The 23,916-nt window shown below is 32.0% G+C and overlaps 1 protein-coding gene across 2 annotated transcripts in view; it reads left to right on the plus strand.

The window, feature by feature from the left end:
* Positions 1-23,916, plus strand: part of LOC118186025 (uncharacterized) — a 107,218-nt gene that overhangs the window by 52,567 nt on the left and 30,735 nt on the right. For both annotated transcript variants that reach the window (XM_035356003.2, XM_035356004.2), the window contains exons 7-11: positions 4,701-5,100; positions 17,200-17,415; positions 17,556-17,590; positions 18,242-18,353; positions 20,121-20,501. In XM_035356003.2, the coding sequence (XP_035211894.2) occupies positions 4,701-5,100; positions 17,200-17,415; positions 17,556-17,590; positions 18,242-18,353; positions 20,121-20,501 (1,144 nt within the window). The remainder of the gene's footprint in view (positions 1-4,700; positions 5,101-17,199; positions 17,416-17,555; positions 17,591-18,241; positions 18,354-20,120; positions 20,502-23,916) is intronic.

A 23,916-nucleotide genomic window follows, 5' to 3' on the forward strand; every position in this document is an offset into this window, starting at 1 on the left:
TCCTGCACAGACACTATACATTTACAAACATCCATGCCTTCTCCGGGATTCAAATCCAGGCTTTTCGGTACGGCAGTCAGCATCGCTAACCACTATCCCGGTTGGGCAGCTGGGTTTTCATATAAGTGTTTTGGCAACATGCTGCTTTGCCTCTTATGGCAGTGGGGGATGCAGACAATCAGAAAGTACCAAAAACTGTATATTTCTATATAGCTATTTGTTATGCTGATTGATATATTATAATTTGGGAAATGAATAATTTTCTTTGTGCATATTTCACATTTTGCTAGAATTCAATCTTTGAAAAGAAAACATTGCCACCTCTTCCTTTTGCAGTACAATTGTTTTGATAAATTGCAATATAAAGTAGTCAATCAGTGAACAAATAGCTAAAACCATTCATACTAGTAAATCATCCCATATGAATAGCAGCTCAGTGGAATCATTCATTGCATGAGATTTCTCTGCATGTAATATAAATTTGGGCCAGTTTCCCATAGAAAGTACTCTACGAAGGCTTTCCTGTTCTGGGGTGAGTAGGAAAGCTTACCAACTGCAACATACCATAGCTTACCAACTGCCCACTGTGGATGCTAATAAATGCAGTTCTAAAAATCTAATGCTAAAGTGCTCACTTTGAAGTGAAAGAAAGTTTCTCAAGCGGAGACTGCAGTGTTTCTTTCACAAAAATTTTGGTATCTTTTTTAGTGACTCAGTATGCTGTTTGTCATTAACTTGTGTCATGTATTCCGTATATATTTAAAGCATTAAAATAATTATTTTGCTATAAGAAAATAATCTTGATAGTTTACATATTGTTTCATTGTGAAGGATGTTTAGGAAGTTCATGGTAGTGTTTTCCGATTGATTTTGTCTTCTGTTTATAAAAAATTAAAAATCAGTGGTCAGAAACAAAAAAACAAAAAATCTAAATTTTTCTGTTATTTAAAAAAGTGTTTAATGTTGCATAATTCACCTTGAGAATGATTCCTAGAAGCTGATTTGGTCATCTGTCCTTATAGTTACTTGATTTTTTCCAAATGTTATGCAAATATGAGTTAGTAGTATAAAATTCCCACAGGAAATACTTTTTCTTAGATATTGTCTTAAGTAACATACCTATGTAGTCCAAGATATGCAAGATCTGAAATCTGAATATATTCTGAGAAAAGGAATAAATTTTAAACAAAATTACTTTCCCTAGATTGTAAATTATTTAAAAGCAGGTGTTAGATGCATATTTTTAACAATATTTGACTATTATCTGCTTCTGAATTATACATTTAATGTATATCTGTTTTCAAACAAGTTATCTAATGCGTGTAATTTTTCAGGAGGAGTATAATATCACCCCCTCAAAAAATATCAAATTTTGTGAAAATTAAATAAGTTTTTTTTCTTTTTTTTTAAATTTAAAGTGGAAATTTTTTTCTAGAAACCTAGTTTGAAAATCTGTGATAATAATAGTGTGTCGATATCTTGTTATATTAATCTGCTCTTAAAAATTCATGCTATGAGTCTAATTAACACCATAATAAATGCCTAGTAGTACTGAATCTATTATGATTATTAACTGAATCTGTTAAGATTGAAACTGACCTGGAAAGAAAAAAAGGTAGAGAAATTTAGCTACAAAAAGATAGCTGACGATTCATAGCACATATATGACACTTGCTGTTAGTTAATATATCATATGTCAATAATGAATATTGTAATTTAATAACTTGAATAAAAATACAAGAAATATGAAATTTTTGTCAGAAAAATTAATTGCACTCTAAAATTTCTTCAATGTGGAATTAGCGCCCACAAAATTAGGGCGTTATCTATAAATATTTTCACACATTTGACATGTATAGCCGCGAAATGGTTAAGATGAGCAATTAAAGCATTAGAAGTCAAATTTGACAAAGGCTTAAGGTGGATAGCTTGTTTTACAAAGCATATACACACACAAATGTAAATTTTATTTAGCATGCCTTTTTTCTGATTCTTGTAAGCTACATAAAATGGACTACACAGATCCAAACCTGAAACACTAAATGTGGTTATCCGTTAATTTTCTCATATGGTAAATTACCCATAATTCTGCGAAGATAATATTAGTTTACATTTTAACACAAAGGTGTACTGTTTTTCATGCCAAATCTCTGCCACTTAATGGCCAAAATTTTAAATGAACTGCATTTAGTAATCCTTAAAGAACAACATGAAACAATTGTCTGTGTGTGTGTGTGTGTTACAAAAATAAATCTTACTTAGCTTAAAAATGTTTAGCAGGATTGCAGGATATTTCTGAGAAAATGGTAAGGACACTTTTCCAAGATGGCCAGCAACATGAATAATTTCATTACAATCAACAAAGGGATGTAAATTTTTTTAATTACCTGTTATGCTTTTTTTACATGATAGGGCCCTGTGCTCATGTTTAAAAGCGTTTCTTCAGCTGCTCTCACCTCTTCTAGTTTAAGAGGTCCTACCATCTTAAATCTGTTCATGCAGTTATAAATAAATCTAAAAATGTAAGAAAGAACATTGATGATTTTATGATAATTATTACTAATACTCAATAGTTCATATCCATCAGTTTAGTTCTCTTAAGAAAGTTAAGAGAACTGTTGCTTTCGTGCACGTAGGGTTCCCTTTCACTCGGTGTCGGGTATTCAACCTCAGGAACTAGAGGTTATAAGCACTTGTAAGGAAGATGTGACACTCTAAAAAAAATCTGCAGAAGTTTACCATTTGGAATTGTCCACTAGAGAAAAAGCACTAACTTCACGCCTTAGATCGGCAGAATTGTCTTTTGTTAATCAATAAAACCATGAATCTGGATTAGTCAACCTTTGAATCTCATCAACCGGATTTTGAACAGATTTCCATCTTCTGATAGATTGGTTAATCCAATACAGTGGGACTTTAAAAATCACTTAAAAAAAAAAAAAAAAAAAATTAAAGGAACCTTTATGATTTGGAACCATTTTGACTTCTGTTCCCAATCTTGCAGCTTAAATAAATGGCTGCACCGTATGATTTTTGGCTTGTGTCGGAAAAAAATTTAAATCTCCATTTTCATCACATGAATCCAAAACAGATCTAATAACACTAATGTTACTTAGTCGTGAAAGCTTCCTGCACCATTCAGACTTGTCATTCAAGTTAGAGGGAAGCTCAGCACCCCCTAGTAGTTTATGTAACCATAGCTTTTGTAACAAAAGTCTTTCTCTAACAGTGAATGGTGTGATCAGTCCAAGTGGATCATTTATCTTAACTATTATTATTATTTATATTAACTGTTTGAAGAATGATGCGCATGGTATTTTTCTTTCTTCTCAGAATTTTACTCAGTTAAGAAGTCTCTACTCTCAACATGCATATTCGTGAATGTCCCACTGAATTCCTAATACTTTGAGTATTTTATTGTCTGAGCTTAGTGGATAATTGTCAAAATGCACTTCCCATTTCTTAACTAAACACTTATTGTTTTTCACCCATTTGCGTAGATTCCTCCCATCTCTAGGCATAATATCTTTTGCTTCACCTGAAATTTTTACGTCTTCTAATATATCATCTGCTCCTTTAACAAGTCATCAGACCGTACGTACACAAGAATTTGAAAATTTTCTGGATACATAAGTCTATATTTTTGGATATACAGCTTTCAATTACTGCCTACAAAAATGGACTTGAATTGACACCAAATAGTACATTCATAATTCTGTAAACTTCTAATTGATTATCAGTATTCTGTGAAAGGTGAGTGTACTAGTATTCTTAACAAATAAAAATCCGTCTGCATCTCTGTCTTTCACCGCTAGGATGATCTGTAAAAATGGCTTTTCAAAATCTCCTAAGATTGCAACTCTGTTAAGTCTAAAATATATCAGGGAGTGAAATGTTTTTTATTTTCCATATTAGTACCGGGCCACAAGCAATTATTCAGGGACAAATTACCTATTTTATGTAATCTCTCATTAAATACAATGTGCATTTTAGTAGTAATGCTTTCTTCTGTACACTGCCTGATGTGGCATGTAAAAAAACTGTCTACTGGTTTCATAGTATCTAAACACTCTATTATCCCTTGATCTGTATACCAATTTAATAGGTTTCTTTGTATTTTACGTATAATGCATTATCGTGTTGCATTTTTCTCACTAGAATCCTTACTCTTTTTACTGTGACACCCTAACTTTTCTGAATGTTTCTTCAAGGGCAAACTAACAACATAACAACATAATGGCCATCTGATAGTTTTAGTGAATATCTCCACTGCTTTATCATCGTAAAAACTGGGATCGTCTCTAATACCAATTGATTCTAAATAAAACTTTCTTAACTAAGAATTCACTCAATGCAGCAATTAATAATAAATGGAATTTCAAGGGCTACTTACCTCTTTCCTTCAGCATCTGGCTTGAATCCACAAACATTAATTCTCCAGAAACTAAAAATGGTGGTAAAATCCCCCATTTTATAACTTGCTTATTTAGCAAATTTCCTGGGCCAAGAATAATAAAATAGGTGCAGTTTAATATGATGAAATCATTTTAAATGATTTTTATCATCCTGTAGCTTTTGAAAGCTTATCAATTTTCTATTAAAATATTCTTAGTAGTCTGAAATTTATAATTTTGGAGGTTTTATTTCATGTGTACTTTTGTTTTATAGCATTTGTGATTATAAACTTGCTCAATTTTTAGAAAACAACAGCGCAGTACTCTAGACATTTCTCGTCTTCAGCATGAAGTGGAGCAGCTGAGATCATCTCGTGAAAAATTTGAAACTCATCAAGCTGCTATGCAACAAAATCAAGAGGATCTTCACCATCAAATTCAGCAGCTGGAGAAACATATAGAACAGCTTGTGAGTTCTCACCAAGAAGATGAATATAGTTATAAACAGAGGATGAATGAAATGAGCAATAAACTTCAACAAACAGAAAATGCTCGATCTTCTTTAGTACAGGAACTGCAAAATGCTCAGTCAGTGTGTAGCAGTTTGGAAGCTGATAATTCTTCTTTGAGACAGCGTTTAGATGAAGCAAAGCATCAAATTAATAGCACTGAACAGGATATAATTCAGCTGCAAAGCAGATTAGAGGTTAGCTTTCTATCATATATCACTGCAGAGTGTTAAAATTTCTTTTGTTTTTATTTTATTTTTCATTGTATGCATCATGAAAACATATTTAGTCTAGAGTAAAATTGCAGTTGATGTTGTTTTCTGAGTGATAGTTGTTATTAATATTTTCTCCCCAAAATCAAAATTTCTGACGATTTCTGTATATATGTGCTGTCATTTTACATAAATCATGACACATATATACATATATAAGCACAAAACTATAACTTTGTGTGCGTGTGTGTATATATATATATATATATATATTACATATGCATTCATATACTCTGGCAGAAAAAAAGTAACAACTAATAAAAAGGTGCTTTATATGAGAGTGAAATCCAGTAAAAGATGGTTTATAGTAGCAGACATATTTGCTAGTTGAGGGTATAGAAATTAAATACTGTGTTTAATATGGCTTACAAGTTCATAACTTAATAGAGCTGTCGTTAACTTTCCCATCGACTGTTCTTATTGCCAAAAGAAATGTTTTTTATTAGAAAGAGTTAAGATGTAGCTAAGAGTAACACCAGTATAATTTGCTTGAGGAATTTGGTTTTTCTTTTTATGAATAGGAAAAATCATTCTATTAAATATAAAAAATTCATAAGAAATATTCTCCAAAGAAAAAAGTTTTTTAGGTTAATTTTATTTAGTGAAGTCTAAGGCATATGTGGTGCTTGGTTCCTGAAGGTCCTGCTATCATGTAACCCAATAAATTCACCTTCCCTGCAAAGAAATATGCGAATTTTTGTGTCTGTTCTTTTGGAATGTGGAAAGGAAGAGCAGGGATTGCTTCAGGTTTATATTTCAAGGATTATATGAGTAATTGAATAAAATTTTCACAAGGTGGAACATGTCATAGAGAAAGCATTTGATCAGTTGCGAGAAGTGGCATTCAGTTACCCAGGAGTGTCATGTCAGAAATCTAGAAATGATTTAAAAACATAAGTGATGCATGCTGACAACTAGGTCAAGGTGAAAAATGTGTCACAACAGGATTTTGTTTGACTATGATTTCTAAAATAAATAAATAAATGAAAAAAAAAAAAAAAATAATCAACACAGATTGCAGGTGAGTTCGTAGCACAACAGGATTTTGTTTGACTATGATTTCTAAAATAAATAAATAAATAAATGAAAAAAAAAATAATCAACACAGATTGCAGGTGAGTTCGTAGCAGCTACAGGAATTCAACTATTCAGATGTAGCATGGGTGACAGGCTGCATAGGAGAGGGCTCAATGCGAAGAAACCCATGATTTATATCCCACTAAGTCTGGCTGCAAAATATACCAAGTTGCAATGATGCAGAAATCATCAAGATCAGAGTATCACAAATTAGAGCCAAGTTCTCTTTACTGATGAGTATTATTTTTGTTTGGAAAGTGATTTCAAGTGTGTTTGGATTTGAAGGGAGCAAACCATTTGCAATAAGTCTGGAAACATTTGGGAGAGGCATTGGAATTAAGGTGTTGGAATTTATGGTATGGATAAGCATTATTTTGAATGGCTGCACTGACCTATGTAGTTTTACTTGTGTAACTATGAATATTAAAATATGCAGAAGTAAGAAATTCTTGATTCTTATATCAAATTATTTAATGCTGCATTCAGCAATAACTTTGTCCTGCTCATTCATCATGATCAGGACAAAGTTGTTATTAAGATTTAGAGGACAAAATTATTTCGCTGCTAAATGATTAGTGGTCGATTATTTGAGCGCAAAGGAATCCAGTCAATAGAACATGTGGGATACATTAGGATGCCAATTTGCATCACAGCAGCCTTTGCCTAGCATTCTCTAGAAAATTCAAGATTCTATTCATTTTGAATACACTTTATTACTGCAGCAAACTCCTCAGTAATCTAATACATAGCATGAGAAATTTTTGTAAAGCTTGCATTTGAATCAGGGATGACTATATGCTGTAATGTTTTTCTGTGTAGTTAGAAAAAAATTGTAACACAAACATTTCCCTACCACACTTTATATCGCATTTCCTGTATCTTTACTTAAATTTATTTATTTATTGCAAAAATAGGCAACTCTGCTATTTAAAGACATGTTAGGCATGGCAAAATAAAGATCTTCATGTGTTCCATAGTTTTAGCTGTAAAATCATTCAAGTTACAAGAGTTTTTACAGCTTTTCCTTTAATTTTTGCCAGTATATATATATATATATATATATATATATATTGGCAAAATGTATGTTTGTATGCAAGACAAAATGCTAAACCTTACTTTGCAATAGCTTCTTAGTCTCCTTTTTCAGTTTGGTTATTTCTCTTATCTACTTTAAAAATAGTAATACGCATCACTAAATAAATAGTAATATGTGTCATTTTAAACTGCATCTTTCAAAATTAACCTGTTGGTCGTATGATTCTTGTATGCTTATAATATGTGTACTCCCAATAAAAAAAATTTAAAAAAAAAAACTTATATCTCCAATTCTACCTAGCTGATTGACAAAATACAACTTGCGTTTCTCATCTTTCAGAAGTTTGATTTAGGATGTATATTAAAGTTATATATATAATTTTGTTCTAATGTATATTTTAACACAAAGTCAGGCATTTTTCTGAAATGGCACTTTTTTCCCGTATTTTGTAAAATTTAAGCAGTAATATGGAAATTTACCTTCATGCACTTTTTTTACTTTGTGTGAAGAAAATTAATTTGCCGAACTTTTCAGTTTACAGCAACCTATTTCAGTTTCCCTTTCATTCTGAGCAAACCAAAAAAAGTAATGTGCTTTCTTTCTTGCACGTATTTTTACTTCATATTATACTTTTTAATAACAGTTATTTTTGTTTTCTTTTTAGAATTTCGTTTTAATTAATTGATTTGTGTGGTTGAATTATGTTCTTCAAATAATTACTCCAGAAATTTCTGTGTATTAATTTGTATTGTGTACTTTAAACATTTTTATTCTTACAAATGTTTTTTTACTTTTTTATTTGAATTTATTTATTTGAGTAGCATTTCTTTTGAAAGAGTATTTTATCTTCCAGTATTCATCGCAATGCCTATAAAACTGCATTCTGCAAACAAAAGAGAAAATACCATAAAAAACAATATGTTTTTCAATAAACCGTTCAGAAAAGTTATATAAATGAGAATTTTATTATCTACATTTTAATTTAGAATGACATGCATGCAAACAGTTGTTCATAATTGTATCACTATGCTATTACTTTGCATAATTTTATCATCCTACTTTTGGTTTGCGAAAATATTATCTATATTTATGAATAAGGTCACCCTTCAGGGGCTTACTTTTGTGAGTGCCGGTGTGGCAATCCCAAGGTAAATGGGAGGCACCTTGTTGTCCTTATGGGTGTTAATTGGCTGGTCACTAGTCCTTTTGTCAGTGGCTTGGGAAGAAGCTGTCATGAGTACTTGCTTTCACGAAAGCTGACTGTAGGGCTTCAGTTTGTGTATAGGTCTGGTTAGCCATAACTCGGGATTTTGTGTTCCCTTGTTGGGGCTCCATGGTGGATGGAGTGCTTGAACCCGAATCTTTTCTCTTTCAAACATCGCTCAGTCAAATTTAAACTCTTCAACTGAGCATAATGCCAGTGTTAGTTTACCTAATAGTCAACCTCATTTTATAGTCATAAACAACTCCACCGGGTAGCTTGAAAATATATCACCATTTTTGGGGCAAAAACATAGACTGTCGTGCAGGAGAACTAAAAAACATAAATCAACTACATTCTGGAAACCTTTTAATTGAAACTTTTTCTTCCAGACAGTCTACAGCTCCTCTTTGCTCAACCAAACTTAGGAGAGTAGAAGTCTGTGGCTGAGTACATAAGACACTGAATTATTGCTGAGGAGTGGTTTCAAAGTTTTCTTCTTTCTGTCTCGGATGAGGAATTCATCTCTGAACTCTCGTGTCAGAATGTGTGTACTGCTAAGCGAATCAAGATGCATAAAAAAGGTCAGCTGATTGATAAAAAGCAGATCATCCTGACCTTCAGCACACCTGATTTGCCAAAGAATATAAAAGGCCGGTTACTTATGGTGTCCTCTAAGATGTTATATTCCGAACCCAATGCAGTGTTAGTGCATTTTGGCCATTCAAAATCCTGTCATGGACAAAATCTTACTAAGCAACTTTCTGTTAAAATAAATGGCGAAAAAATCAAGCATACTAAATCAATCAAATACCTAGGAATTATAATAGATCAAAAATAAAATTTTATCGAGCATCTCAAAGAACATTCAATAAGTCAAAATCTTCGTTGCATGCATGGCACAAACTGGGGTTTAAATCCCCATATCACCAAATTACTATAACGTACAGTAATAACCAGAGTGATTACCTACGGCTCTGCCATCTGGAAATTCCCTATGACCACAAGAAAAGAAAAAATTCTTACCTCAATACAACGACAATTTACACTTAATATTACCAGAGGCTTTTTAACAACCTCCAGTACTGCTCTTAACATCTTAGCTGGAACTATTCCACTCCATCTCGAATCCATTCAAGAAGCAATTTATTATACTGTATATCAACTTTGCCAGAATATTACTTATCACAACAGCACATACATAACAGAGGATTACGAAATGCGCCCTTCTCCTTACAATAGACATCCTGCTGTATCACACACACACACACACACAAAAAAAAAAAAAAAAAAAAAAAAAAAAAAAAAAAAAAAAACAGCAATAAACTTGAAAACCAAAACCAATTCAATTGAAGTATTTACAGACGGCTCAAAAATTAATAATAAAGTTGGCTGTGCAGTCTTTATTCACAAGCAAAAATTTCTACAATCAGATATTATATGAAAAGGATTCTTAAGAGATGCAAACATTGTTCATCAAGCTGAACTTTCTGCGATAAAAATTGCTATCAAATTAGCTAAAGAAAATAATATTATAGAATTAAATATTAATATTGACAGTCAATCTGCCATCTATGCTATTTCTAACCCAGAAAATCAATATGCTATTGCTTATGACATTAATAACCTCTCTAAAATAACAGACAATTTAAAAATTCATATATCATGGATAAGAGGCCATAGTGGAAATGCTGGTAACGAAACAGTTGACAAACTTGCCAAAGAAGCTGCTCTTAATCAAGAAAGCAATTTTCTATATATAAAATTTTCCAAATCTTATCTTTGCCTCTCCATAAAAGAACAAATTACTCAAATATGGCAAGAACAATGGAATAACGCATCTACAGGAGGACATACATACCAGTTCTAACGAAACTGCAATACTGACCAACAAGAGTACAAAATCCTTTTTAATAAGTTATATTACTGGCCATGGGCCATATCCTGTTAATTTTCATCAAAGGAACTTGACAGACATTGACTTTTGTATATGCAGCCTGAAAGGAGACAGTGATCACTATCTTTTCTATGTCCTCTCACGAAAAATTTTCATATTCGTACACCCAGAAATATTGATATATCCTTCAAAAGAATGATCATCAAACTGCAACATCTTCATTCTAATACAAAACAAATTCACCAAAAACTTAACACAGTTGGATTAAATCTATGCTGAGTAACCACATCTACAACAAACGAAATATAAGAAAACATTTAATTTTCAACCTTTTAGAATTTTAACGATTGATCGTAACAACAAAAGATTTACAAAATCCATAATAAACAAAATGAAATATAAAAACTGAGTCATGACAGTTAACCATAACTGAAAAGGTGAGTTATGATATTGATTTGCTGTGCCATGATAAAAATGAGTTTTGAATATTGTATGAGTCACGTAAAATATATGAACTTACCACGAACTTTTTATGAACTCTAAATCATGAACACTTTAATGACTCATGAACTCTGCCTAATGAATACTGGAAACTATTTGTGATCATGAAATCTAAAATATGATATTATTCTCTTCTACATTTTATACTTCTATTTTATTAATTTTATTATATGATACGTCATGTATTATCCTATACTTTAGCACTTTATTCAAAATTCTAAATTTTATTATATGATATATTATGTACTATTCTATATGTATTATGCTATATTTTATTTTCTATATTTTAAGTGTTATTCTATACTTGCTGTATGATATATTCTATGTTTTAGCATTTTATTCCAAATTTGGAAAATTCAAAATTTTTTTATAATGGCACATTATGTGTTATTGTATTTATACTTGATGTATTATTCTATATACTTTTTTTCTGTCCCCCCCTTACATTAAGAATTATTCTAAATTGGTCATATGATTTATTCTATACTAGCTTAATGTTAAAACTTGTTTTATTAGATTTCCCTCCTTTGCCACCGGTACAAAGTTTCGAGATCTGATCTCATCCGGAGGGCTAATAATTGTTTAACCCACTACACAGTAACTCTTCTAATGACCCTTTTCCTAGTTTTCTTTTTCATCTAATAACCTTTCTTCCTTTCTGTCCTCCTCTCTTAATAATAAACTTCTAAATCTCCCTCTAAAGAATTATCATCAGCTTTATTCTTCTTCTGGCCTTCCTTCCTTGCTCTATTTGGTTAGTGATTGGGTGCTATATCAGTACAGTCTTTAATGAAGCTCTGGTGCTCCTCAAACTTTTACCTGTACCTGTCATGCTAGCTCTACATGTGCTCGATGGTCTATAGCGAGCCATAACAGTGAAAACTGCATTGCTGAGCCACTGTGAGTAAACTGCAAGGGAAACCATACCGCATTTTCTAGATCCTGCCCATATTAGAAAGCTGAGAAGCAAGATCAAGTCATCAAGGTAATGCAAAAGATTTATTATCCAGAAGCTAGAAAAATAGTGTCAAGTGTTCAGCCAGAACAAAATATATCATATGCCAAAGCTGTTAAAAGCACTAAATCAATAGCAACCCAAACAGATGTCACTATGCAGAGAAAAGCTCCCCTGGTAGAGACATCAAAAATTATGATCATTTCCAAGAATTAAAAAGATACTAAAGAAACAATAAATATGAAAACTGTGCAAAAATCGGAAATTAAACCAAGTAAAATACCAACAAACCAGAGCATCAGCTCTACTGAAAACCTGAGCTCTGAAGGCATAGATTCTGAGATGAATGTAGAGGGCGGAATGGAAATTCCAGGACATCTCCCACGTCTGACAAAAAAGCAGCACTGACAAATAAGCAGTCATGATGGCTACCATTATCTCTTGGAACTGTCGTGGTTTAAACAAAAATCTTGTTCATATAAAAGAACTAATTAGCGCACGTCATTCTATCTGCTTTGCTGCTCAAGAAACTGTAGTGAAAACTGAACAAAAGTTGAAGCTTTGGAGATGTTGTTTTGTCAGAAAAGATCAGCCAGTTAATGAACATGTTAGCGGAGGTGTAGGTCTGCTCACCTCGCTTGAATATCATTCAAGCACTCTCCCTCTTTCAACTTTCCTCCAGCTGGTCAGGTTAGTACACGGAGATTAATTTCAGTTTGTTCGATATACCTGCCTTCCACCAAACGCATTGAGCAGCAGGATTGATAATGGAGAGCACACTTACTTCCACCAGCCTACGAGGACCTTTCACAGCATTGACCTCACTATCTGTTCATCATCTCTGCATCCATTTTGCAAGTTTAATGTTGGAACTGATTTACATGACAGTGACCATTTTCCTATTTTTATAACTTTTGCATATAAAGAGGTAATCCCTATTTCTAGACCTGCATGCTTCATTCTGGAGAACGCCGATTGGCATCCTTTTTCCTTTTATGCAGAGCTTACAGAAGAAATGCTGAGCGACATGCACTGCACACACACACACAAAAAAAAAGGGGGGGGCACAACGAAATTCAAATTGCGTCTTTCATGTCTTGAAAGCGTGACTTAGGATATATACTAGATTTCTATATACAGTACAAAAGTCCATAATCCGGACTCGGCAATTCCAGATTAGGGGTTTTTCCGGATTATAGATAATCGATTTAAATCTGGTAAGATGGCATGCAGAAATATTATTATTATAATTAATTAAAAATATGAAACCATAATTTATGAAATAAGAGCAATTATGATCTAAAGGGTATCGAAATTTACAAAAAAAAAGCTTAATATTTATTTGTTACTTTATTAAACATTTCTTTTAATGTAAGTTGCTTTGTTTTTTGTGCTAATACTTTCTCTTGAATTCTATAAACAGACATAATTTCTTGTTCAGTTACAAAGTTCCACTGTTCAAGTCCTGTAATTGCTGTGTTGAAAATACCGACTAACTTGTCAATCGAAATTTTTTCCTTTTCTGCCGCTTTCTTCACTATCGGGAACGGTATTTTCTGGATCTAGAACCATACTACAGATTTCGCCGTCCGTTAGTTGATTGATGATTGGGGCATTGTCGTCGCAATGAAAAACTTCTGTTGTATCATCTTCATTTATTACTGCTTCTTCGCATTTCTTTACAAAATCCAATAACTGGAAAATTTCACCTTTAGTTTGCGATGTACGAAAACTTTCAAATTCGAGGCTATAATCTTCATTGTCCTCACCATGAAATATGGTAGCTAGCTATAAATTATGCCAAACATTTTTTAACGTATCTGGAGACACATCCTGCCACGATCTTGCGATGCTCCACGCAGCAGATTTTATCCTAAAAAATTTCAAAAAGTCTTGAATAGTCTTACCATTGTTCAAGAAATTTAACGTAGCTGCGCAACATAGACGTTTATGCATCATGCGCCTGCGTAAAGTATACAAAAAAAAAAGTTTCTGGCCTTGAGTTTGGATTATAGATCATTCTGGATAATGGATGTCCGGATTACAGGCTTTGTTCTGTAGCATGGTTCTAATATAGGTATTTTGACACAAAATCGGACTTTCTCTGAATTAACATGGCAAGTTTTTTTTTTTTTTTTTTTTTCCATATTTCGATTCTACAACTCAAATTATGCTTAAATACTAAATTTTGTAAAATTTGGTGCAAAATTTTTGGAGAAATTAAAAAATTTAACTTTGCATATTTTTTTTTTAGTTTGTACTAAAAATAATTCACTTGCCAAACTTCTTGTTATCCTTTCCCTTTTTTCATTGCAGGTGAGCGGGAAAAAAATCATCATTCGTACTTTCAAATAATTTTAACAAATTGTGTAAACCACATTTGGCATTATTATTGCTTATAACAAATATGCCAAATTTCAAAAAATACATGTATATTGTAGGAAATTTTGAATAAAAAAACTCTAATTTTTTGCAGGTGTGCCTAGAAATACATCTACTTTAAGATGGTGTTAAAAATTTTATAGGTTTTAATTCAAAGTATTTTTCAAAAAATTTATAAAAATTATTTAAAAATACAAATTTTAAAAAGTAAATCGTAAAAAAATGGGTGAATTTTATTTGGAATGAACATAAATTTCGAAATGTGAAAGGAAGAATCAAATAAGTTTAATAAAAAAAAAAAAAAAAAAAGAGATTAACAAATATATACCAAATTAAAGTGGAGAAGCTAAAATTTTGAGAGCTAATTTCTTAAAAACTACTAAAGCGATTTTTACAAAACTTGGCAGTTTGGCATAAATTGAGTCGTAGAATAAAAATATAGAGAAAAAAAAAATAAATAAATAAACTGGCATGTCATTTCAGAAAAGTCCCATTTTGTGTCTTCTAATGCCTGTATTAGAACAATGCTGTTTATAAATATAATGCAAATTGTAAGTCGCACTTTCGAGACATGAAAAACGCGAGTTGAATTTGTCAATCGGCCCAGTAGAACGGGAGATATAGAACTGCGCCCCTTTTTCTTTTGTACAGTGTACCTTTATATAATGCGATGGAATCTGTTACCAAGGTCATTATTCAGGCAACAAGCTGCTCTATTCCTCTCTCCTCAACGAGATTACAAAAATACCCAAAACCATGATGGAACCAACAGTGCCAAGAGACTCTAAGAAAGACTTGGGGAAAGTTTCGCCAGTATCCTGCTTTGTCAAATCTAACAGCCCCCCCCTCCAAAAATCGAACCAAAACAAATGCACGAAGAGTTAGAAGACAGAGCCAGAAGAATGCTTGGATATCCTATGTGTCAACAATCACATCCTCTACATCGAGTGTGGGAAAGAGTAAGGAAAGCAACTGGAATGTACAGTAACCACTTGTTTCCATTTTGGATGGCAGAGTGACAAGCAACACAGAAGATGCAAATGCAGTTGGTGAAAGTTTTGCTGCAGTATCTGGTAGCAGGAGTTATCCACAAGCCCTTCTTTCTGTCAAGCTACGCATGGAGAAACTTTGAATTGTGTTCTACTCTTCAACTCTGGATCATATAATGTAGATTTTACCATGTTTGAGCTAAGAAGAGCTCTCATGAAGACACATCTAGTCCAGGTCCTGACGCAATTACATATGACATGATAAATCATCTTTCTTATAATTCATTGAATGTGCTTTTTTAGTCTGTTTAATAGAGTGTGGAAAGAAAACATCATCCCCAGTACATGGAAGAAAGCTATCATTATATCTATTGTTAAGCCAGGTAAGAACCCAAGAAATCCCTCAAACTACTGGCCAATCGCACTTACAAGTTGCATTTGCAAATTACTTGAGAAAATGGTAAATCACCACCTTGTCTACTATCTGGAGAAAAACAGTATAATCTCTTCCTATCAGACTAGTTTCCGAAAGGGCAGGTCAACAGAAAGCAATATGCCTCATTTAGAAACATCTATTCCTCAAGCCTTTGTAAAAAGAAACCACTTGGTTTCAATATTTTTTTATACGGAGAAGGCATATGACAAGACCTTAGAGATATGGTATTCTCCAGGGTTTCTGTGATTGTGGCTTGCATGGTAACATGCCAATTTTCATCTATAATTTTTTAAGCTAGGACTTTCCAAGGGAGACTTGGTTCTGTATTATCCTAGGTCTTTTATCAGGAAGAGTGTGTGCCTCAAGGTAGTGTTTTAAGTGTAACATTGATTAGCTTAAAAATAAATTATGTTTTGAAAGAACTTAATCTTTCTATTTCTGGTACATTGCACAAATAAAAAATGTTAATTTAAATAAATATGTTGTCAAGGAGAGGACATGGGGTATATAGAGAGACAATTGCAGATTACTATTAACAGAATCATGAGCTGGTTGAATTAGCATGGATTCACCTTTTCAAACCAGAAGACCATATGCATATATTTCGGCAGAAAGTGAAATTTGCATCCTGAGCCTGAACTGAATATTCATGGGTCATTGATTCCTGTTCATTCAGAAGTGAAATTTCTAGGAATGATTTTCGATCATAAATTGCATTGGTAGAAAATCAAAATATCATAAGGGCTTGCTTTTCTCCAGTCAGACTATTATAACTATAAGGATGTAATAGAAAAGTAACACTAAAATAATTTGATGAATTAATTTTTATTTTTGCATTAATTTTTAACTCTCTAGAGCTACACTCCTAATGTACATTTTAAGATGAAATGGATGAAGTTAGACATGATTTTGACACATGGGAGCAGAAAATTCATTTATTTCTAGCTTGTTTTGAAAAATAGTTTTATGAGTGATTGTTAAAGATTAAAAGTAAAACATTTCTTCAGTTGAGAGGGATTGCACATCAGCTACTTACAATTTACTGCTCTGATTTTCAGACTTTCTTAAGTGTTATTTCCAGCCATTTTTGTTAATACCTGAAGTTACTAAGACTATAAGGGAACAGGCACTTAAAAAACACTTTCTCACTTGCTTTTCATAATAAATTAACGTTTCTGTGTAACATGTTTCAAGCCAGCAAATCTTTGTTCTTGCATCTAATCCATACTTAACTTTTCTTCACTGTTAAAATGTGAACATTAAAATGATTAAAATTTAAAGTATACATGATTAGACCTCTTCATTTCTGACCTGAATTATTTTACACTCTATGCTTCTGCATCTTTAGTGACCTTCAGCAATATTTTTAAATTGTATTGCCATACAAGTTTGCAGAATTATATATAGTATGCACTATTTTTCTTCTTTTAATGTGAATTTTCGATTAGTATTAAATTTTTTGTATGGCTGTATGTATTTTCCGTCTACTTCAAATATAATTATTTATAATAAGTAATATAAAAGCAATTCCAATTATTTTTTTATTCTAGGAAGCAAACAGACAGCAGAGAGATTTAACTAATTGTCTGGAGAAAATGCGTGATGAGGTAATGGATTTATCTAATGTCAAGCATGAACAGTTACAAGTTATTCAGTCTCTGAAGCAAGAGAATGAAGCTCTAGCTGCACAGATAACAAAAAATATGGAAAAAATTGCTGGAGAGGGTTCTGAAGAAAAGCAGCAAAATGGCGAGGTATTGGAAAAGGTATGTATTACATTTTCATTCATTTCTTTTATGTAATTAAAATAAAATTTCATTCTTAATAGTTTGAATTTATTTAGAAATATAGCTATTGTGTCTCTTTATTTAAAAAAATCCTTTCAAACTTTTTTTTTTTTTTTCAGTCAAGTTACATAGAAATAGAGGAACATGAAGCAATGTAAGTTTTCTTCTTAAGACATTGTTTAATAAAACTGAAACATAGACCTCAAATTAAGGTTTTCTGCTAAAAAATAATTAAAAATAAGTGATATTCTCAGATATCGCATTAATCTTACGTAATTTTAAATTTTTAGGTGTGTATGGTTATTCATATTTTACATATTTTACAACAATTTTACAACATATTTAATCTTAAATGAGTTAAGTAGGGTAAACTAGATAAATTGGGGGATCACTTTCAATAACGATGTATCGTTCAAAATGTTTTAAATTTGTTAGTCCAAAGGGGCTTTGTCCCTGAAGGGCTATTGTTTTTGTTTTGTGATTTTGCGTTGAATCACTATAAATGTCTGTTTCACTTTTCAAACTGTTGCTACCAAATTTTAGAGTCCTGCATTATATTTGAAGAAATTAAATAAAAATGTGCATAAATGTATGTATATTTCTCGCATTGTGATAAAACAACGGTACATAGAGCCATCAAATTTTGAATGATGTAATCCTACTGCGAATATGGGCATGTGGAAGCCCAAATTTGGAATTTATATTATTATTAATTTCATATTTTGTAAAACTAACGAATTTTTTAATATTGTTTTAAATACAGTCAACCGTTTTATTTTATTAATTCCTTAAAATTACTTTATAGTGTTCAAGAAAAAGAAAATATGCTTCATCGCCTTTTTCAAGAATTAGATCAGTGTAAGTGCGAAATTATGTCATTGTCAAATGATCTTGAAAGAGAAAGGAAACAAAATGAAGTAAGTGCAAGTTCTTCTCTTTACTGAAGTAAAATATTCAATCAAAAGAAACTATCATGAGTTAATGTGTTGAAATTTAATACAAAAAGTTCATTTTTCTATTTATAAAAATATTCAAACTTATACATAGTAATTTATTATGGAGGAGTTAAAGCAACAGAATCAGTGTAATATTCATAAGTCTGCAGAACTAATTTCGAAGATTCTATATTTAACCCGTAACAGGGAAGGTCAAATATTGGGACATAAACGGGGACGTGCGGTCACAGAGACCGCGTCTCATTATGGTTTAAATAAAATGTTCTAATCAAAATATTAAAATTTTATTTTACCCATACATTCTATAAACACTTATCTTCGAACAGAAAAAAAAAAAAAAAAAATTACAAAGAAATCAATCAACACTAGGAATATCTTTTCTGCAACATGAACTTTTTTTATGAAAAACCACTTGCAAATGTAAATTATGCAAACCAAACCAGAATAACAATTATTTTTATGAATAATAATTATTTTCCATTAATTTAACATGTGATTGATACATTCAAATAAAAAATACAAATATTGTATGAAACATAAAAAAAATGAGTTTCTTACTATCAGTAATACCATTGTGTTCTTGCAAAAGATATCAACTTACTGAGCATATTCTTGTGCACATTCGTGACATAATTTTTGTTACCTACCAAACTGGCATTTTACAACTTGCACATAAATACAAAGTTTTCAGTTCTTCCTTTTTCTCTAATATTTCGTTTGTGAAAAGGATTTCCCAAACGCTTTTAGGATCCGTAGTTTCACCCAATTTTCCATATGCTCTTAATCCTGGAAGATGAACTATATTATGCGCGGGAATTTTCACATTTCCTTGAGGTTCAATAGATGACCACTTGAAGTGGTTTCTCCCATAATAATATTTTATAGATGAAATGGGTTCAGTCTCTGGTTCAGTGCATTCGTTGTCAGATTCAGAAAATTCTGATGTCGTGGAATGCGAACTTTCAGTTGCAAAATCTTCTTGGCATTCATCTTCATTGCTAAATTCACTTTCCACTTCATCAAGAATTCTTTACAACACTTCTGCAAAACGTGAATTAGAAGGGTATATGATATTTCTGGGACCGAGTTTTAGAGCCATGTTTCCACCTGGGACAGAAATCGTAACACTGAGAGGGAGGTGCCTTCTGACTAGACAATGGAGAAGAATTTCACAATGAAGCAGGTGCAAAAAATGTGAGCCAATATATGAGAATTATCAAGGTCACAAAAGGAGAAGCTAGCTGGAGAATCCACTCAATCAGACTAAATATAGAATAGGGGTGACAGGAACAACACCTGTAGGAGTCTCTGAGACCACACCTTCCCAGTTACGGGTTAAACCTCTGAAACTAGTCCTGCAAATTTATGAATATTATGCTCATTCACTCCTTCAATATATGTTTCGCTGCATATTATTTTAGCTCCAATTTAGTAATTTACTTACATTAATTAAATTATGAATAAATATACAGTAGTCAGAACTTAAAATTTGTAATTATTATATTATGAATAAAGATTGGATAGTTCAAGATCTGTGAAACCTGTTGAAACTAAATTAAGGTAGGTCAATTTATCTGCTGATGCATTTGTTTTAAACTTTATCTCAAGTATTGCTTATTCTTATTAAACATATGGGAGACCGTCATATAATGAACTTGCATGTTAATCTAACTTGAAATATAAAAAAATGAAAGTATTGAAGATTTTCATTTAATTTTTATGTTTTAGGAACTTATTACTAAAAACAGTGAATTAGTAGAAGCCTTAGATGTTACAGAAAAGAAATTACAGGATGTTATTAAAACTGCTGAACGGAAAGTTCAAGAAGCTCAGATGAAAGCAGATAACTGTTCAAATGAAATTCAGGATATTTTAAATGAGAGAATAAAGGAAGTCGAGCATGCTTTGAGAGAAAGCTACACTAAGGAATTGGAGAGTGTTAGAGAAGAAGCTGAAAAAGTTAAAAAAGAATCTGATGAAAGGATATTGATAGCTGAATCAAAAGCTAATCTGAGACTAGAAGAATTTCAAGAAAGTTTGTATGAAAGACTAAATATATTAAATTTGGAATCCGAAGCAAAAATTAAAGAAGCCTTGGAAGAGAAAGAGGTAGGTAGGCTTGTTTACCTCTCTTTCATATAACCTATTCATTCTTATTTCTAGATTATTTAAAAGTATAGTGATAAAAAAATATATTCAATAAATTTTACACAATTTTATATGAAATTATTGTTATTTTTTCCACTAAATTATTTGTTAGTGAAAAATTCTGTGACTTTGTGAGAACTGTGATAAGAGTTATTTATACTAATTAATTTTCTCTGAGTCATTGATAAATATAACATATAATGACTTGCATGTGTGAAATATAATTCTTTGATTTGAAAAATAGGAAATATTACACAGCATGGCATCTACACTGGTTATCATAAATTAAGGAAAAATCACAATTGCTGAAAAAGTTACATGTAGAATTTTATGAAACTTACCCACAATATACAACACATAGTAAGGTATTAAATAACATAAAAATAAATTACCAGACAATTATGGTTGTATAAAAATTAGCACATGTATAAAATGAACAAATCGAAGGTGTCAGTTTGCTATAAGAAAAGTACCTTCAGTAGGGAATATGGTCACCTCTAGAGCAATACAGCGCATACAGTGATGCGTGATGCTTTCAATTATGCGGTCTATCAGTTCCATAGGAAGCGAGAGCCATTGCTCTTGCAAAACAGTTGCAAGCGTGGTAAGGGTCTGAGGGGCAAACTGAGAGCAGCTAGACATCTCTCTAAATCATCCCCAACGTGCTCGATAGGATTCAAGTCCGCTGATCCAGCTGGCCACTCCATGCGCATAATTGTTTCCTGTTGAAGGTAATCATCTATGATGCGAGCCCTGTGTGGTCTTGAGTTATCGTCCTGTAACAGGAAAGCATCACCTATTGCCCTGGAACATGGACGCACATAAGCATCAAGGATGTCATCTCTATAAACCAGAGGATTCACGGTTTCGTTGGAAAGACATGGAGGTGTGTGCGTCCATCTAAAGAGATGCCACCCCAAACACAGACGCTGCCTCTTCCGTATGCATCTCTTTAATGGATGTTTGATGAATGATAATGGGTTCCAGGTTCTTTCCATATCAAATAACGCCTACTATCGCTTTCTAGACTAAACCTGAACTCATCCGTAAAGAGAAATATTTCATTAAAATAATGCTAATACATTGAAATTTTATTCAAGAAATAACATTAAAATTAAACATTTTTATTTTTCGCTATCATATAAAGTGACATTACTTTCGATTTTGGTGACTTATTATACAATATTTTGAATCTGAAAAATAAACAAGGTAATAAATGTGTTAGCACTATTTATGAAACAATTCTTAGCAAAAGCAAAATAGGTATGTAATTAATTAAAACTGCCTTCGTTGTAATTTTTTCATGGTGAGAGTTTTTCCCATGTAGTTGTCTCAATATGCCTCAGTTTTCTCTATGAAATTAATTTTATACTTTTCCCTCTGATTTTTAAAAAAAAAATATTTCAGCCTTTTTGCTGTTACAGAATTGGTTGGGGTAATTTTTCTTCAGGATTTTAGACTCTGCAATTTGCAAAGTTTAGAATGATTTTAAGGCAAGATTTACGGACCCACTAAGCTAGAAGATTCCAGACAAATGTCTTCATGGTATTAACACGTAATGGATGTATTTTACAGGAAGTTTGTGATAAAATTTTACTTTTGGGAGAATTTTCTGAAAAACAAGGAAAACATAATATTTAAATGTTTTATTTCTGATACTAGATTTTTTTTCTTAATATGTTTATCTTTCCATTGTTTTCTCAACTTTTCACTAGATACAGTTATGGAAAATATCAAATATGCTTCTAATCTTATCGCATGGACAAGCATTTATAGAAAGGAATTTTTCTATTAATAAAGAAATTGAAAACTGACAATTTAAAAGATTAATCTTATATGTCTCAATGCATTGTCAGTGGTGTAGCTAGGGTGAGGCAAGGGGGGACACCTGTCCCCGGGGCAGCATCCATGGGATGCCAAATTGATGTTACAAAATTTTAGAATGAAATGTTTTTCATACAGGAGGGGAAGCAAAATCTTCAGTTGTCCCTGGACGCTGAAAACCTTAGCTACAGCTTTGTGCATCATAAACAGGGCTGGCACTATGCATTTTCCTACCTGATGCAATCTCTCTGGATCCTAAATTCTAAAATTTTGCCATTTCTTGATTTTATTGCTCAGTGTATCACTAAATTCTAAAAATTCTGCTACATCGGTACTGTAACTGACCCACACCGTATATCATTTTATATTTATTCTGAATGCTCACATTACTAAAGAAATCAAATTAGCACCTTTTCCTATAAAATCTATGTGCTTTTTTAGAATAACAGAAATCTTTAATTAAGTCCAAAATTCTAAAATGAAGAGGAAACATATTAAAAAAAGAAACCGAATACACAAAAAGAAAGAAAATTTTTCTTCAAAGATATGTACAGTTGTTATTATGTAAATTAAGCAGTTGTGTATAATTTCAGCCTTTGCTATAATTTTTAAAGTAAGGTTTTGGAGTTGTAAGACAGAATTTGTTTCTTGCCTCCGCTTGCACCCTGTATTAATTCCTACCAGCTCTGATAATTTGTAATTATTCGTTTTTGCGTTATTGCTGACGATACTTGGAATTTGTTACGTGATGACTAGATTACGACGAGTTGTGAGTTTGTTAAGGCATGTTACTACTGAGCCAGCTTAGATTAAAATTAAATTGTCTGGTCTTTGACGGTTAGTCCACATTCTTAGTTTGAATTTGACTGTTACTGTTTAATTGGATCACCATAAGCTGCAGTTGATTTTGCTAGCATAAGAACATGCCTTTATGTTCTAAGGTCTTTTTAAAAAAAGAGGTAGCTTTTTTTTAAACCATTATCTAATTTTGTAGTTACCTTTAGACATAGCAATAATTTGCTTCGTGTCTATCGGGGGTTTGGGACTATTTAATGTTTACCAGATCAAGTAAAACCTCACAGGTACTTTATTGAGAGATTGCCAAGTTAGGAGATAAAACATGAGAAACTAGTGAGAATACTTTTTTAGCATATTGAAACAAATTTCTTATAGTTATAAAAGATGCTTTTAAAAAGAAGGAAATTGATATAATACAGTCAAAAGTCGTTAATCCGGACTCGTCGGGACTTCGGCGATTTCGGATTATCGATTTTTCCGGATTATAGATCATCAGTTTAAATCTGGTAAGATGGCATGCAGAAATTATAAAATTAAAAACATGAAAACGTAATTTATGAAATAAAGAACAATTATGATCTAAAGAGTATCAAAATTTACAAAAAAAAAAAAAAAAAGCTTAATATTTATTTGTTTACTTTATTAAACATTTCTTTCAATGTAAGTTGTTTCATTTTTTATGTGATAATACATTCTCTTTAATTCTATAAACAGACATAATTTCTTGTTCAGTTACAAAGTTCCGCTGTTCAAG

This window comes from Stegodyphus dumicola, chromosome 4 (genome assembly GCF_044657685.1).
Source record: "Stegodyphus dumicola isolate Sdum_Otavi_A_Nest chromosome 4, ASM4465768v1".
Taxonomy (NCBI): domain Eukaryota; kingdom Metazoa; phylum Arthropoda; class Arachnida; order Araneae; family Eresidae; genus Stegodyphus; species Stegodyphus dumicola.